Below are 16,496 nucleotides of genomic sequence, written 5' to 3'. Positions count from 1 at the left end.
TTTATGGGACATAAGATCATATTCGCATGCCCATTTTATGGTTACACTTCAACTGGAAACCTAAATATTTGTTCTGTTTATGGCACAAGTTTTATGAAGTATTTATTTTATTCAGTTTAAATGTTATCTAAAAACAGTTTCCTTCATGTGACAAACAGCAGTAAAAGTAACAATGGTACAGCAGCAATTGCATAGGACTTGGCATGCCTTCTTATGTTATTTAACCTACTGGCTGCATGTGGATTAAATAACCACAATTTTCCACATATAAGCAGGAATGAATGAGTCGTTGTCTGCCATGCATTCATAACTTTTAATCTACAACTTGCAATCAGCTAGGAGGCAGACTGCTGGTCATGATGTGTGAACTGAGAGCACTGGATTGTTTAAGAGCTAAACAGACCAATGGTTAATCTAACAAAGCCATAGGTTAATAATCGGTTTGCTAAGTTCTTAAACAACCAAGAGCTCTGGGTTCATCACTTATGCTCAGTCTATGATCTGGTTAACTGTAGGTCACTGACTGTAAGTGGAAGTGGCTGCTGCACTGTTTGTTGGTGTTCTCTCACTCATACTCATGCATGGGCTGGCTGTATGCAAACAGGTCCAATCTAACATTGGTTCACAGCACCTTTCTTGAGCTTGGCCAAGAATTGTCCACCTTGATGAGATTCAGCTTTCTCTCCCAACCCTAGATGGCAGGGCTTGGTATCTTTTGATCTCTCTGAATATCTTTGCCCATAGAGGTTCCCCATGACAGAGTGTGCACACTGGTGTCAGAGTTGCCTACATTGGTGGAACATTCTTCAGGCACCAAGAGAGTTCTGTTCACCTACTGACTTCACACAGTCTGCTATTTAGTATACAGTAGTACTACAAACATTTCAACATGTGTTGGGGCTTTGGCCAGTGCTAGAAATGTGTGTGTCTGAAAGCAGCCTGGGACCAAGTGAAGAATTAGGCCAGATATAATGATTTGCCAGTCAAAGAGGACATTCCCATGGAGATGTGTGCACGATCTGCAGTGCCCAAGAGTTCAGTTGGGAAGCATATATTCCCTTTTCCAATCCTTCTATGCATATTGTGGGCATTGGCAAAATGGCAATATACTTCACAGTGTCTACAGAACAAACAAAAGGACAGGAATAAAACTAACAGAGAAGGGATTTATATCAATTGTGATCATACACAAAACCACAAGGGATGCTCCATAAGAGTCAAATTTCCAACATGAGTGTTGCTCCTCTGAAGATGGTGCGCCTCTAGTGTAAATATTCAAAAAGCACACAAGTCTATTTGGCAGCTATGACATGCACAGATGAAAGTCCCATCTGAATCATGGAATCATAGAATAGTAAAGTTGGAAGGGGCCATGAAGGCCTTTGGGTTCAACTCCCTGCTGTTGCAGGACAATTTACACCATTCCACTCAGTTTCTTTTTGAATGTCTCCAGTGTGGGATAGCCCACCAATTCCCTGGGCAGCTGGTTCCACTGTCGTATTGCTCTGACAGTGGGAAACTTTTCCTGATATCTAGCCTGAATCTGGGTTCCTGAAACTTGAATTGATCATTCCATGCCCTGCCCTCTTTGTGACAGCCTTTGAAGTGATACTATATCCCCACACAGTCTTCTCTTCTCAAGACTGAACATCCCCAGTTCTTTCAGTTTCCAAACCCTGAATTAATTTTAATTTCATTTCATTTCATTGATTACATTTGTATGCCACCTCATAGCCCATAGGGTTTTCTGGGTGGCTTACAATAGAACAAAAAAAAAAAATCCATAAAAATAGAATAATACACTAGAGCAATACAATCAAGCAATACAACATTTAACTGTAAGTGATACAAAATCAAAACAAACCTTAATACCATAATACAAAATGCAATACATAATATCAATATATAATGCAATACATAATACTGATAATGATAAGATTATGGCTATAATCCCTCCCACAGATAAAGCCCAATTACCCAACGGTACAGTTGAAGAAACTCAGCCACGCAGTCCCGTGTGGGTTACATCCACATACAACAGGGCAACCCAAAAGGCTCACAAAAAGGGCCTGGTCTCCAAGGTCCAACTCAGGAGGAGTACCCAGCGTGGCACAGCTCTCTGTTCCTTTTTGTTGCCCTCCTCTGGGCTCTCTTCATTTGGGAGGTTACCCAGTCAAAAAATGGGATTGAATTAGTTTGGCAGGACTTCTCTTTGATAAATTCATGTTCGCTTTTATTAATCACTGCATTTTCTTCAAGGTGCTTGCAAACTGATTTTTTAAATAATTAGCTCCAGAATTTTCCAGGGATTGAAGCCAGACTAACTGGTCTGTAGTTCCCAGGGATTTTTCCCTTTTTGAAGATGGAGAGTATGTTAGCCTTCTCCAGCCATCTGGCACTTCTCCTGTTTTCTAAGATCTATCGAATATGATAGACAGTGGCTCTGAGAGTTCCTCTGCTAGCTCTTTTAAGACTTTGGGATGGAATTCATCAGGCCCTGGAGATTTGAACATGTTTATTTCACCTAGAAACTGACCATTTGTCTGTCACTCTTGGGCTGCCATCTCTCACTTTCAGCTTGTACATCCTCTTTGTTGTAGATTTTTCTGGTGGGAGAAGAGTGGGGTGAAATAGGAATACAGCACCTCCATCTTTTCCTTGTCATCTGTTATCATTCTGCCATCCACCTGAAGCAGCTGGACACCTTTCTCTTTCATATGGTTTTTGTTTTGCATATACCTGAAGAAGGCTTTCTTGTTGTTCTTAGCATCCCTTGCTTTTCTCAATTCATTTCCTGCTTTAGCATTTCTGATGCCATCCCTGCAATTCCTTGCTATTTGTTTATATCCTCCTTTGTGGCCTGGCCCTGCTTCCACCTCCTGCACATGTTCTTTTTTTCTTTAAGGTTGTAACTTAGCTCTTTGTGGAGCCACATGTTTCCCATTGTCTTCTACACTTTTTTCTTCTTGGAATTGTTCATAGTTGTGCCTGGAGAATCTTTTTCAATTTTTCCTTTCCCTATTGCACCCTTTTTCTTTTAAGAGTTGCCATAGCACCTCACTTATCACTGATCTAAGTTCATTAAAGTTGGCTTTATTGAAGTCCAGGGTATGTGTCTGGCTGCAGTTAACCTTTGTCTCCTTTATAATTGAGAATTTCAAGTATGGCATGGTCACTTTCTTCCAGAGTTCCTGTAGCTGCTGTTTTGTCCACTAGGTCATCCCTATTAGTTAGTATTAAATCAAGGATAGTTGATCCTCTTGTTCCTTCCTCTACCTTTTGCTGGAGGAAGTTGTTGGCAATGCAAGTCAGAAATCATGTTCCTTTAGGTTGCCACAGCCTGTATGTGTAACAAAATCCATACATGCTCCTATAAATCATAGTAAAACATCTTTCCACAAACTTGTGCCTCCAGATGTGATGGACTACAATTCCTGACCAACACAATTGTCTGCACAGAGCAGTATCAATTAATAGCTAGTTTTCTATGAAGCTGAAACTGCAAAGAAGATTTTGTTGCTTCACAGTGACACAGTGTGGTCAAAAGAGTTTACTGCTCTTCAGTCACGAGTACATGCTCTTTTGATACTACCCTTTAATTTGCTTTTAAGAGTTATCCCCACAATAAGCCTTGGATAAATTTATTAGTTATATTGATTAATCTTGTTATAACCACTCTTCCAAGATTCCATGTAATTAAACAGATTACTAATATAGAAAGTGCAAGTTCTAGAATATTCAATGAATAAATAATTTCAGTACTTCAGGAACTTACAGTAAAGTTGTGCTTTGTTATGCTTGAAGCTTCATGTAATCACTTTTAAATAATAATCTGACAACTTGTGGTCATCTTTATCTTTGTAAAGATAAAATTTATATGTTTATCTTTCCTCAAGAATTATTAACTGAACCTTTAGAAAAATGATGCGTTACATTCAAATCGTTTTACTTTAAGAATATACTTCCTCTTACAAAAGCAGCTGTCTTTCAAATTACAGTATTTTTTTTAACAATAAATTCAACTGATGCATTTCAATTTTTTACAGTAAAGGCAAGAAACCATTTTCCAACTATTTATTTATTTATTTAAAACATTTCTATGCCGCCCCCATCGCAACAAAGCCTCGGGGCAGCTCACAAAAAATAACTAAGGGCTGTCAACTAGGGGCTGCAGCTAAGGGTAGCAAAGACAAAGTTGATGATGGGCAGCATCTACAGTATAGGACGGTTCTCTCTGTATGATCCCACCCTACCTTCTCTGCCATCCCACATGAAGTCTGCTTGAGGGCTACAACCCAAGCTTTATAGAATTCAAATAGTCAGAACAGCTTAAGCAAATTAAGTTTGATCCTGCAGTAACATTAGAGTACCAATACCCTGTATCGGAAAGGGAGAAGCCTGTGTGGACATGGAAATACAAAGTTAGCTTCATTCCAGTGTTTATGCCTGGAAACAGAGATTCAAGTGCATGATCAGAAACACTTCCATTCATGTAAGAAGAACCCAACATTTTATTTCTGTTGATTTCACCTTTCTGCTGCAGTCCACCATGCCAGATCCCAACCATTCTGCAAGGTTTCTGACAGTAACGAGTACCTTTTTCAAGAGCAGGCCTGAAGAGGGTCTCAGTTAATTAAAAAATCTATATACAGATATTAAAAAAAAACAGAAAAAATGGGTACCCCCACAACTGGAGATGTGTATAAGCATTGCATTGGGAACTCCTGATGCAGAAGGTTAGGCAAAGTTTCAGAGGCATTTGGATGTTACTTCAGCTTCAACCACAATCTTACTGATTCTTTCTTAAATAAGTTTGAAATTTCTCCAGAAAATGTATCATGGATTTTGAACATCATTCTTTCTCTCTTCCTTCTCCATCTTTTAAATTTATATAAAAGTTATTATTTACCAAGTGGCTGTAACTGGATGTTTCATTAAGAAAGGGTGACTGGAAGGTGGGGACCATTTCACCACACTGAATCTATGGCAAATGTTAATGTGAAGTTGTAAAAAGCAATGTCTTACCATTTGCTACGTATGTAATCTTGCATAGGATGTTGTCTCTGCTTATTTTCTTATTTCCTTCTGGTGGGCTTACCAGTGTCTGACATATCATAGCAATATTTATTTTGGCACGAACACATCGATTGTTCAACTATCAAGAAATATAAAAATATAAATTTACATGTTGATGGAATACAGCTTATGACAAAATAATACAGCCTACACTGTCCTTCCAGTTCCATTTAAATTAAGAAAATACATTCTTGAATTTCATAATTATCTTTTCCCCTTCACTGGTATACATATGCATTCTATTTTGGCAGTTGGAAGAGAAGGTTGGTTACACTGTTAGAGAAGTAAACTCTTTCACAGAACTGGATGATTTACTTACAGGGGCACTATCATGCTCCACGGAAAAGTTGCAGACAATCCATGTTTCAGTGTCATTTTCATTGAAAGCTGGTATTTTTCTAATGGCAGACAAATATAGCACATCACGTTGAGAAGCAGGCCATACTCTCTGCAGGGAAAGATAAAGGCAGCATGTATTTATATAATACTTTAGAGTGCTCAAACACTTCACACACTTTTCTGTAATCCTAACAACCCTATACATTACATATTGCAGTGACAAAGAAAATGGCTTGTTCAAGGCCAAGTAGTCCAGGGCAAAATGGCAATCTGAATGTCTCAATTTGAAGGCAAGTGTGGGCAACATGTCGCTCATGTGCTGTATGCGCTAAAATGAAACTTTTAAACAAAATGTAGCTTTATAGTCCATGCCTACCAAACAAGGCAAAAACCCTCTGGAAAGTCTTTTCAGGGACACAGGGTAAAAAGACTGGTTGCATGATCTTACGCATTGACTCATGCAACAATTAGACACAACCCCCTGTAATAGAAGCTTATTGACTGGAAACGGTATTAGAAACTCTTAGTGCACCTATTCACAACCACTTTCTAAACTTTCTTAGGAACTATGACTGATGATATACCTTATCATACCATGTTGAGCTTTTGTATGTACAGTAGGACCCCCATATCTGTGGGGGATAGGTTTCAAGCCTCCCAGAAGTTGCATGAAACCATGGATAGTAGTGAACATTATATATAGTCAAATCTTGACTTGCATGGGTTTAATTTTCATGGATTTGATTATTCACTAGTTTGCCATCAATAATTAATAAGTCTTATCAAGAGGTCTTATATAAAAAGGTAAACTCTTACCTTATGTGTCTGATGGATTATGATGGCGTTATCAGCTAAAGTTTCTACAACATGGAAACTTTCAATGGTTGCTAAAATGTAAAAAAGAGAATAATTGAATCAAAATAATTAAATAGGTACTGTTTTTGTATATATCTAGCTCCCCCCACAAAAAAAATCTCACAATAAACTGGGTTACTTACTTTCCCAATCATTACGAACATCAACATTCCAGAAGTAATGGCAGACCTCATGCCCTGTAACACCTTTGACTGCATGTGTGGCCTTCAAAGGATCTAGTACAATGCCATTTTCTTCCACCTCCCTCCTATATACCTTTAAGCAAATACAAAATGTTTAAAAAACACTCACTTCACTTCATCCAAAATGCATCTAATCTTAAGAATCCATTTAAAATTTAATTGAATGAGTAAATATAATTCTAGATAAGTAAATTCAGAATAAGATTTTTATCTTTATGAGGAACCCAGTGTAATACTAGCCCTAAATTGGGACAGGCAACTTTGGTGGATCTAGCCATCACTTTTTACATCCTGGACTCTCTCATGGGCTGCACTATGCCACCAAATTCTGTAGCTGCACCCTCTTACAGGGCAGCAAAAGGGTCCATTTTACCGTGAGAACAAAATGAATCTGACCTTTATAGCACTCTACTGAAAGTTTGTGGCAGATCACCATTTTAATTTTTAATTTTTTTTGCCAAAAACCACTGCAAATGTCACTGTTTTGTTAACAGAACTACCTAGCTCTACTGTAAATATTAAAATCAAAGAGTAACTTGAAACAGAAAAATATAAACTAAACAGAATCCCTGATCACTTGCAATAAGTTGTGTGTAACAGAATAAGTCCTTCTGATAAGAGACTTTATGGAAATAGTGGCAGATAAACAATGAAGGTTAGAAGACCAACTTCATCAACAAGGAACAAAACTTGCTGTAAGATTCTTCCAACTGTATTGGCTGCAGAAATAACCAGTTCACTTGCAGCTTGCTTGAAAATTCAAATACCTTTAACAATCATACCAAATTTAACTATCTATTTACATACATCATATGCATGCTTAGACAGAAGAAAGTCTTCCAGGACTTTTAGAACTGGTTTCTGTCTAAACGTGTATAAGATCGAACCCTTATTTTGTTTAAAGCTTTTCTATACTTGCCTTCAGTTGAAAATATTCATTTAGATTTGCAAAATATGAAGCTTTACACTGTTCTACTTACCTTCATTTCACCTTCTTCAACCACCAGCTGCCAGTTAGCATCACCCCCCACATCCTGCAATGAATATGTCATGTGGTTATGCACCATCTCCTCCACCTTGAAAAAAACAAAGGGGTGGGGCGAGAGAAAACATACTTGTTAAAGTACTTCTCTTTTTTCATCTGCAAACAGAAGCCAATCACTACACTTTTTGAGTACATAAAAATACTTGTAGCAAAACATCTGAAAAAATTGTTTTAGACAAAGCAATCTCTGCAAGCCAGCAAGCACACGCAAGCTACAAAGACTACGAAGGTGGCTCTTCTATCAGTCGCAGAATATTAAGGTTTTTTCCTCTACTCTTTGGTTAAGACATTCCTTTGTTCCCTCTAACATTTAACTACTGCAAAGATTAGCAAATCATTTAAAATAGTGAAATTATTCCACAATACAACCTTCTATGTTATTATTCAGTATTTCCTATCTTTCTTACACTAAGACTTTTAAAAATATTTTTGCTTTTCAAATAAATGCTATGGAGAAAGCAGATGCCTTGTTTTTGTAGCTGACATAAGCACTTCCTGCCAAGTGTCTCCATAGCATATGAGCAAACAAGGTGATTGATGAAAGGCTTTAACAAATCCCAGTGCATGCTGAGCATCTAAAGTGTGAAAGGGAGACTCCGGCAGAGGAGGGATGGAAAGAATACTGGTAGCACCATGTCCTGACTGAGATGAGAGAGAACCTTTGGTAGGAAAGCATCAAGTCAGAGTTCAGACCTTGTCATGATGGAAGGTCACGTGAAGCAGGTCTACTTGCAAGGCAAGGCAGACAACTCACTAGACCTCCTAGCTGTGGTAATCACTACCAGGAATGCTGCCTTCTATGGGAAGAGATATATGTTCACCACAGCAAGCGGTTCAAGACCTACAGTATAATGAACAGATTTCAGCTCAGGACCAGATGACCATTGGGTGGAGTAAGATTATGCATCCTGCAGACAAATGGCTTGCCCCTTGGAAACAAGGTGAAGCCATCCCATCTGTAGGTAACTAGACAAAATAGCTGCCAGATACACCCCTACAAACAACAATTTCAGTCCTTGAGTCGGAAGAGTCACATGAAACTGCAGCACAGGCACTAAGCTAGATAAAAATAATTAAGCTTCAAAACAAAAAGAAAAAAAGCAATCCTACAGAAATTAGCCTATGTACAGATATAAGAAAGCTTTGTAAGCCAGTTTGCAAGATGCACTGAGGATGCATTGCACACCTAAGGAACTGAAGTCAGTGTGATGGTGAATGCATCTTCCTTCCATACTGTAATGCAGAGTATGTGTCAGATCCTACCTCAATCCAATGAGAACAGATTTGTGATTGATAGAAGATAAAAGTGAGTCCCCAAGGGAGACCTGAAAAAGAGGGATGAACCAGGCTGCTTTGGCTGCCACAGTGCGGCAAGAATGCAGTGTCTCCTTTTGGCCCTGATCTTCATCAGTACTCTGGTGATGGGCAGGAAGGGCAGAAACAGACAGCGCATTCCCTAATGTATTGTCTGAAGAAACTTAGGGAAACAGTGTCCTTTGCCCAGACAAGCAGATTACACATCCAAAGTGTCCCAATGAAGGAAAAGAATGGACAGCACTGTCTTCTCTAGTGCCCACACATGCGACACCAAGTAAGTCCAACCAAAGGTGCTGCAGTGCAGTTGTCAATGTGTCCCTCAAGAAGTCCAATCTGACAGGTGATACACCAATGGAAAGTGATGATCTGATCAAAGTTGACAGCTTCATATCACCATGTTTATTCAGGAAGATGATTACAGAGGTATTGTTATGTGAACTAAGTGGCCTCTGAGTTGTGTGTCAAAATTCTCAGTGCCTTCTCAATGGTCAGAAGCTACAAAGGTTGAAATTTCTGTCTCTGACTCTTAACTTATAAGCAGTGAGAGAACAGCAAGGAGTACCCCATCCTTGCAAGGAAACCTTGGTTGTAAACATCTGGAAGAATAAACATTGCTCACAAAATGGGAAATGTCTTTTTACTAAATCAGGCTATTGGTAACATATCTAGGGAAGTGGAGAACCTCATAATGGGTTGGAGGTGTGAATGAACCAATTCTGAAGCTGTCTTTTGTCATACTCACAATACCAGTAGTGGCCACCACCTACTTTGGCAGCCTTTGAATCTGTGCCACAGTAACAACCCTATGAGTGGCTGTTATCTCCTGCACTGCTTATGAGGGCAAATGTCTATTCCTGAGGTAGAAATACTTGGCTCACTGTGGAATTACCACCAATGAATTGGATGCACTGCATTGGTGACACATGGGATTTCTTCATGTTGACAGACACACCAAGATCCTACAGAAGATGTCACAGAGGCAGCCCAGAAGACCCATCTTTCATAGGCACATCAACACACCTTTCATCCAAAGGTGGGCTGCCATGATGAATATATATTTGGTGAAGACTGTGGATGCCATTGCTGGACCAAAGCACAACACCTGGAGCTGGCAGGTAGCAGAAGCGACAAAGAACTAAAGGAAACAATGGTACTTTCAACTGAAGGCGATATAGAAATATGTGCCTCTCAGACCCATTGGTGTGATCAATGTGAATTAAACTTTTTGTTGAAATTGGAAGGACTGATGCAGGTGTGACCTTCTGCGTTTGCTTAGGATTTCACCTTTCCTCAGGTCTAGGACTGAAAAATACTGCTGTCTTTTTTCAGAAAGATGCAGTGTTATTGTTTTATTTCACTGCATTTATAACCTGCCTTTTTTCCTCTTGCAAGGAACCCAAGGCAGCACGCATAGTTCTCTACTCCATTTTTATCCTCACAACAACAGGCCTGTGAGGTAGGTTAGGCTGAGAGTCTGTGACTGACCCAAAGTCACCCAGTGAGCTTCACAGGTCAACAGGGACTGGACCCAAAAGTCCCAGGTTTCCAGTACAACACTGAGACTACGGTAGTAGGCAGCATATAAATGGAAGCATAAACACTCACACACACACACACCTTAACCATCATACCACACTGAATTTAATGGGTGTAGAGCTCTTCCAATACCTCTTTTAATGGGGTTTGCTATATGGCTTCTTTCACCAGAAGGCTATCTATTTTCTCCAGAAGTACCTTTAAGGAATAGGCAATGACAGGAGGGAGATCATCCTGTAACTTGTCTGTACGATGAAAAAACTAACATTCCAATATTATGCTCTTCCATTCTCAGACAAAAGATGATCAGTGAGTTCCAAAGGTTGGTTGACAGAGAGATTGTCAGAAGACTGTCTTACCACAGAAACACAGTCCTTTACTGAGCACTACAGGTTTACAACTGGCATAAATCAAAATGACAATCCATTTGATATGTGTAAGTAGCATCTGACCACATGTAAAGAGCTGAAGCTAAACTGGAACATTTCCCTCCTTTTAGGAAAGGCCTTGACTTCATCCCTGTGGTGGCTCATGCTGCTGGAGGGCCAGGCAGTAGGAGCAACAGACTATGCTTACTTGGTCCATTCTATTGGCCTGATACCTCCTGATATGGTCTAAGAGCTCTCCCTCCTGCCATAGCATCTCCTTCTTGCTCCACAATAGTTTGGTTCTCATGCTCATCTGAGTAATCTGGTACAGCGTCTTCAACAGTTCAGAGGCCTGTGCCTCTGTTTGTAGGACAGCTATCATAACCAGCAGTATTGATGCTAAGAGGTACTGTTCTTTTTGTGAGAAAACCAAGACAGGCTCATTTTATCCTCACAGTAACAACCCTGTAAGGTAGGTTAGGCTGAGAGTGGGTGATGGGCCCAAAGTCACCCAGTGAGTTTCATGACTGAGTGGGAACTAGAATGCCCCTGGCCTATGGAAGCCATCATAGCCATAGCATCACAAGTTGTCTTGATGCCAAGACATATTCCCTTCATGAAAATTGCATTGCTAAAACATTAATAACTTTGGCATGCTCCCATTTATCTTGAGGAAGATATTCAAAGAGGGATCCCACTGTCTCACACAAAAACAGCTGGTATCTGGACACTGCACCTTGGTGAATTGCCACATGCTGTCCCAGATAACTAGATAAGTCTACTTACTGAGTCTAGCCATTGGCCTTCTTTATCCACAGGAATGTACTTTTGAGATTTGCTTACACTCTAGAATAACTAAATTCAAAGTGCGTTATATGAAAAGAAACCTTGCATCCTTCTGTGCCTAATGTAGGTTTTTCAAGCACTCTGAGGTACAAAAGATGGACAACGGTGCTTTCCAAACCTGTTGAATGATTTGTAGCAGTACTGACCACTGGCACAATGCATTCAGATTGCATGCCCTCAAAAACTGGATCCTTAACTCACACAACTGGCTGTTCACTCTCAGGACTGAGTAACTACATCATACAAAATATCTGCACTTTGGAAAGGGAAGCAGGAGCAGGATTTCCATGAATGCTCATGAAGCAAAGCTTGTGTGACCAGCAATCTTCTTCCATGTCAAGCACAGCAGCAAAAGGCTGCTGTAGGTGACACAGAAGAGGGACACTGCTTGAGTAGCGGCTGTATGGGTCTCGCCAGGAAGGGACAGTTGCTGCACTGGTGTGGAAGAGGGACACTGCCTGCACAGCATATGGGAGCGGATTCCTGGTCAGCATTCTGTGAACAAAGTGGATCAAAGTCTAGGGAGCTAAGCACAGGGAATACCTCAGATTCCCAGCCCCAGTAGGGATTCCCTCCCTTCACTGTTGTTCACTCAAATTACATCTCTGAAACTGAGGTCAGCATTAGAGTATCCCAGAGACCCATGGGCTATCTTAGCAGCAGGGCAAGGGTCTTTGGCAGTTGGATGACAGGCTTCTTTGACACTCTGGACAACTTAAGCTTTGCTGCCTCCAGAGCTCTCTTCCAAAGAATAGCACGGTTCTTGTGGCTGAATTACCCTTTGCCTGCTTTGTTAACATTTGACAAAAGCAGGAAGGCTCTACTTTATGACCATCTCCAAAAAAGAATGCCCTATCCACTGGTGGCAGTTTGCTGCTACAGTAAGCAATACTTCATGGAGATTGTTAACGGACAAAAATGAAACAAACATGAGAGAAGTGAAAAAGCATATAGAAAAAAAGAGAAAACATCAAGTTTGGTTTGCTCCAGTATGTCCTAATTTCTCTCAGAAAGACACAAAGCAAGAGTTTCCTGCAAGGTAGCCACGGTGTTAGGCACAATGTGCCTCTGACAGGTGGGTACTGTTGTTTGAAGGCTTTGCTCTATGAAAATAAAGTCACAAGAATACAAGAAAAGCCATGTTGGATCAGACCAAAGGTCCAGCTAGACCAGCACTTTGTACACACACTGGCAAACCAGCTGCTTACAGGACTGCTTAAGAAGGATGGGTGCAAGACTTCTGCCTGCCCAGCCTCCTTAGCAACTGGTGCATGCAGGCATAACCACCAAGGCTGGTAGCCACTTACAGCCTTCTTCCTCACGTATCTGTCCCATCCCATTTTAAAGGGAACTGGACCAAATTGGTGGACATCACCACTTCCCATGGCAGTGAGTTCCATAGTTTAACTATACATTGTGTGAAGAAGTACTTCTTTTCATATTTCCTAAACCTACCACCAATCAGCTTTACTGGATGACCCCAGGTTCAAATGTTATAGGAGATGGAGAAGCATGTCTCCTCTCCATTTTCTGCACAACATGCATTATTTTAAACACTATCATGTGTCTTCTTACCTTTTTATAAGCTAGTCCCAGTTGTTGTAGTTTTTCCCCATAGGGAAGTTGCCCCAGTTCCTTGACCATTTTCATTGTCCTTCTCTGTTTTTTTCCCAACATAGTAATGTACTTTTTCAGCTAAGGTAACCAGAACCATAACAAAGATTTGTATAAGGAGGGCACGATCTTGTCCGTTTTATTTTCGATTCAGGTCCTAATTATGCCTAGCATGGAGTCTGTCTTTTTCACAGAAGCAGTGCCCTGGGCTGACATTTTCACTGAGTTGTTCACTACTACCACAAGTTCTCTTTCTTGCTCAGTCACTGCTAGTTCAGACCCCATTAGTGTATACTTGAAGTTGGAATTTTTTTTTTTGCCACAGCATACATTACTTTGCACTTGCTTACCTTGAACGGCATTTGCCATTTTGATTACCATTCTCCCTTGTGGTTTTAACCATCCCATATAGCCATGCAAAGCTGGATCTATTAACTGACCAATCTTTTGGAGGTAGCATTTGATGGAGCTGTGGGGTTTCCAGTCAGCCTTCTCTCATCATGAACGTATCCATTACTAAATATATTAAGGTTCATGTCTCACCAGAAGCTGAATCTTGTAACCCCTATAGATTCTGGAACTTGGGCATTATGTCTTTTCCTATGTCTTTTTTAAATAATTTGTACTATTTGCATTAACTGTATGATTTTGCTAGCAAGCTGGATGGGAAATGAGCTATGCAATATACAGTGGTACCTTGGCTCATGAACTTAATCTGTTCCACGGCACTGGTCAAGACCCAAATTGGTTGTGAGTCAAGTCAAATTTCCCCATAAGGTTCAAAGTAAATAAGGTTAATCTGTTCTGTAACTATTTTTTTAATCACAAAAATTTGAAACAAAGTGACAAAGAACAACAAAGATTGCGGCCATCCCCCCCCAGCACGATCACGGCCATCTCCCCCCACCAAGCATGACTGCTGTGCAGGGAAGACCGGCACAATCGCGATCGTCACCCAATGCAGAGTTCTGAGGCAATTTTTTTCTGAAATTTTTGTTCGTGACCCGATTTGGTGATGAACTGAGGTGTTTGTGAGTCGAGGAACCACTGTACTGACCCTCCAACTACCACTCTACTTCCTGAGGTAGAGAAGGCAGGCATCTTCCACATACTTTCAAACCAAACTTTGCTGTTAAATTAATTTGATTTGAAACAAAATTAGAAATTCCCACAAATTATATGCCTTTTCTGTATTCATCTAGAACTGCAGAACAACACTGTAAGGTCTACAGCACAATTTCTCATTCAGTGTTCAAACAAGCTGAAAATAAAACTAACAGAGTCCTAAATAAGTATCAGTAGTAAATTATAGCCTACAAATAATGTGGGGTTATCCCCAGGCAGTCACTAGCAAGGTTCTTGCCACAAGTGAAATAAACCCAGCCAAGGAACTCTGTTGACTACCTTTAAGGCTATACAACCATGCCAAAAATTTCAGATCATTCTTACTTTTCTATCATGCCCAACAGGGACAAAAACAGCCATTTTTAGGAATATCAAATGCACAGTCTTTCCAGCCACAGGAACAAAATCTAATCACTACAGTCCTATAGTACTCTGCTCAGTTACCCAGACTGACTGCTAGTCAAAGTTATGAGCTTAGGATATGAAATTATGAGCTGATTTGAGCTGAAAGCTATGAGCTGATTTGAGGATATGAAGCCATCGAAAACATGATCCTACATCTCAACTCCATGCCTTCTTTCAGAAATGACAGCTTCACCAGTGGCTATCATTTACACACTCATTCTTTGGTTTTCGTCTGAATACAAGGAATAAATTATGCAAAGCTAATTACTTATCCAGTGATAACCAATGCCATCCATACTAACATTTCCACAAGAATAAGCTCATTCTGAAAAAAAATAATGTACTTCTAAATGCTGTATTCTGCTCCCCAATTACTATGACACAAATAATCCAAGAAACAAAAAAGCAAATAGCTCAAGATTCCCAATATTCCAAAGATTTTACGATTATGTGTACCAAAACTATTTTTCTACTCTGCACATAAATAACTTGCTATTTCATTTGTAAGCACAGAAAGGGAGAGTTTGCATGGCACCGACATGCATGCGGGGGCACCCACCATTTTGAGCTGTCATGCTGTATGAATCTGGTGATGTGGGTTATGTGAAGATAAAAGATAAAAGAACCCTGGTCTATTTTAGGGTTATGTGAGCCTGCCTTAACCCCCAAATAACCCACATGAAATGACAATACCAAGTGTGGGCTGTTTATTCAATTTGGTGTCTGTAGACACCATGGCTCCCCATGGGTTAAACAACCCATGGTGAACCACAAAGTGTCACCTGGACCCAGTTCTCAGTTTACGTAGCTATGCTACCACAAGTATTTTTCATATGACACTTTGGCCTGAGAAAGCACAGATAGACAATTAACACAGGGTCTTCCTAATCTGGAAAATGTGTTGTACAATTCTCACTTGGCATTCTAGTAACCACAGAACTCCAGCTATAACAGCCAAGAGCTAGATATAAGAACAGTGAAAACTTAAGATGTTCAGATCTTTACTCTGTTAGACTGGGGTTTGCATTATTTGTTGAACCATTGTTCCTGGTCTCCTATAATGTTAAGCAGAAGCCTAAAAATCTAACTCTCAAGGCCAAACTAATGTCTGGAAAGTTCTGCTTGGTTTTCCATTTTAGGGTGACTTTTATTTCCTTTGTTTGTAGCTCAACATAGATTTTGCAAAGCCTCTGCTAGAGTTATAGGAAAAGGGCCTTCTTTGTTGTTGCACCTCACCTTTGGAATTCCCTTCTAAGGGAGACATGACTGGCACTCACTTTACCTTGCTTTCAGTGCCAAGTTAAGACTTTTAGTTTCTGTTTTTAGCTTATGACTATGGATCTTGCAACTTGTCTATTGTTTTATTGGTTATACTGTGTTTATTCCTCCTGTTGTATTTATATTCTGTATTACTGTTTATGATTGCACTCTCAGCCGCCCAGAGAAATGCAATCAAAAAACAGTTATTTCAAATGCTTGATGGGAGATGTTTTAACCTATTTGGAGCACTTCAGGAAAAGTGTATGACAAAGCTGGACAAAATACAGGAATATCAATATCTTTCAGCTTTCATTGATACAGCTTGCTCATAATAGAAAAATAGAAGAATTGGAAGGGGCCTATAGAGGCCACCAAGTCCAACTCCATGCTCAGTGTAGGACTCCAAGTTAAAGCATCAGTGATAGATGGCTGTCCAACTGTTTCCTGAATTCCTCCAGTGTGGGAGAGACCACAAGCTCAGTAAGTAATTGGTTCCACTGGTGTAGT

General features: G+C 40.0%; 1 protein-coding gene across 3 annotated transcripts in view; it reads right to left on the bottom strand.

Moving 5' to 3' along the window:
- CERT1 (ceramide transporter 1) overlaps positions 1-16,496 on the bottom strand; it is an 85,783-nt gene that overhangs the window by 4,255 nt on the left and 65,032 nt on the right. For all 3 annotated transcript variants that reach the window (XM_044446422.1, XM_044446421.1, XM_044446423.1), the window contains 5 exons: positions 7,454-7,549; positions 6,414-6,546; positions 6,232-6,302; positions 5,396-5,524; positions 5,026-5,155 (listed from right to left, as the gene is read on the bottom strand). In XM_044446422.1, coding sequence (XP_044302357.1) covers positions 5,026-5,155; positions 5,396-5,524; positions 6,232-6,302; positions 6,414-6,546; positions 7,454-7,549 — 559 coding nt within the window. The remainder of the gene's footprint in view (positions 1-5,025; positions 5,156-5,395; positions 5,525-6,231; positions 6,303-6,413; positions 6,547-7,453; positions 7,550-16,496) is intronic.

This window comes from Varanus komodoensis, unplaced genomic scaffold (assembly GCF_004798865.1).
Source record: "Varanus komodoensis strain SLA01 unplaced genomic scaffold, ASM479886v1 scaffold5, whole genome shotgun sequence".
Classification (NCBI taxonomy): domain Eukaryota; kingdom Metazoa; phylum Chordata; class Lepidosauria; order Squamata; family Varanidae; genus Varanus; species Varanus komodoensis.
Note: the sequence above shows the minus strand (reverse complement) of the source record. Positions and strands in the feature narration are given on the sequence as shown.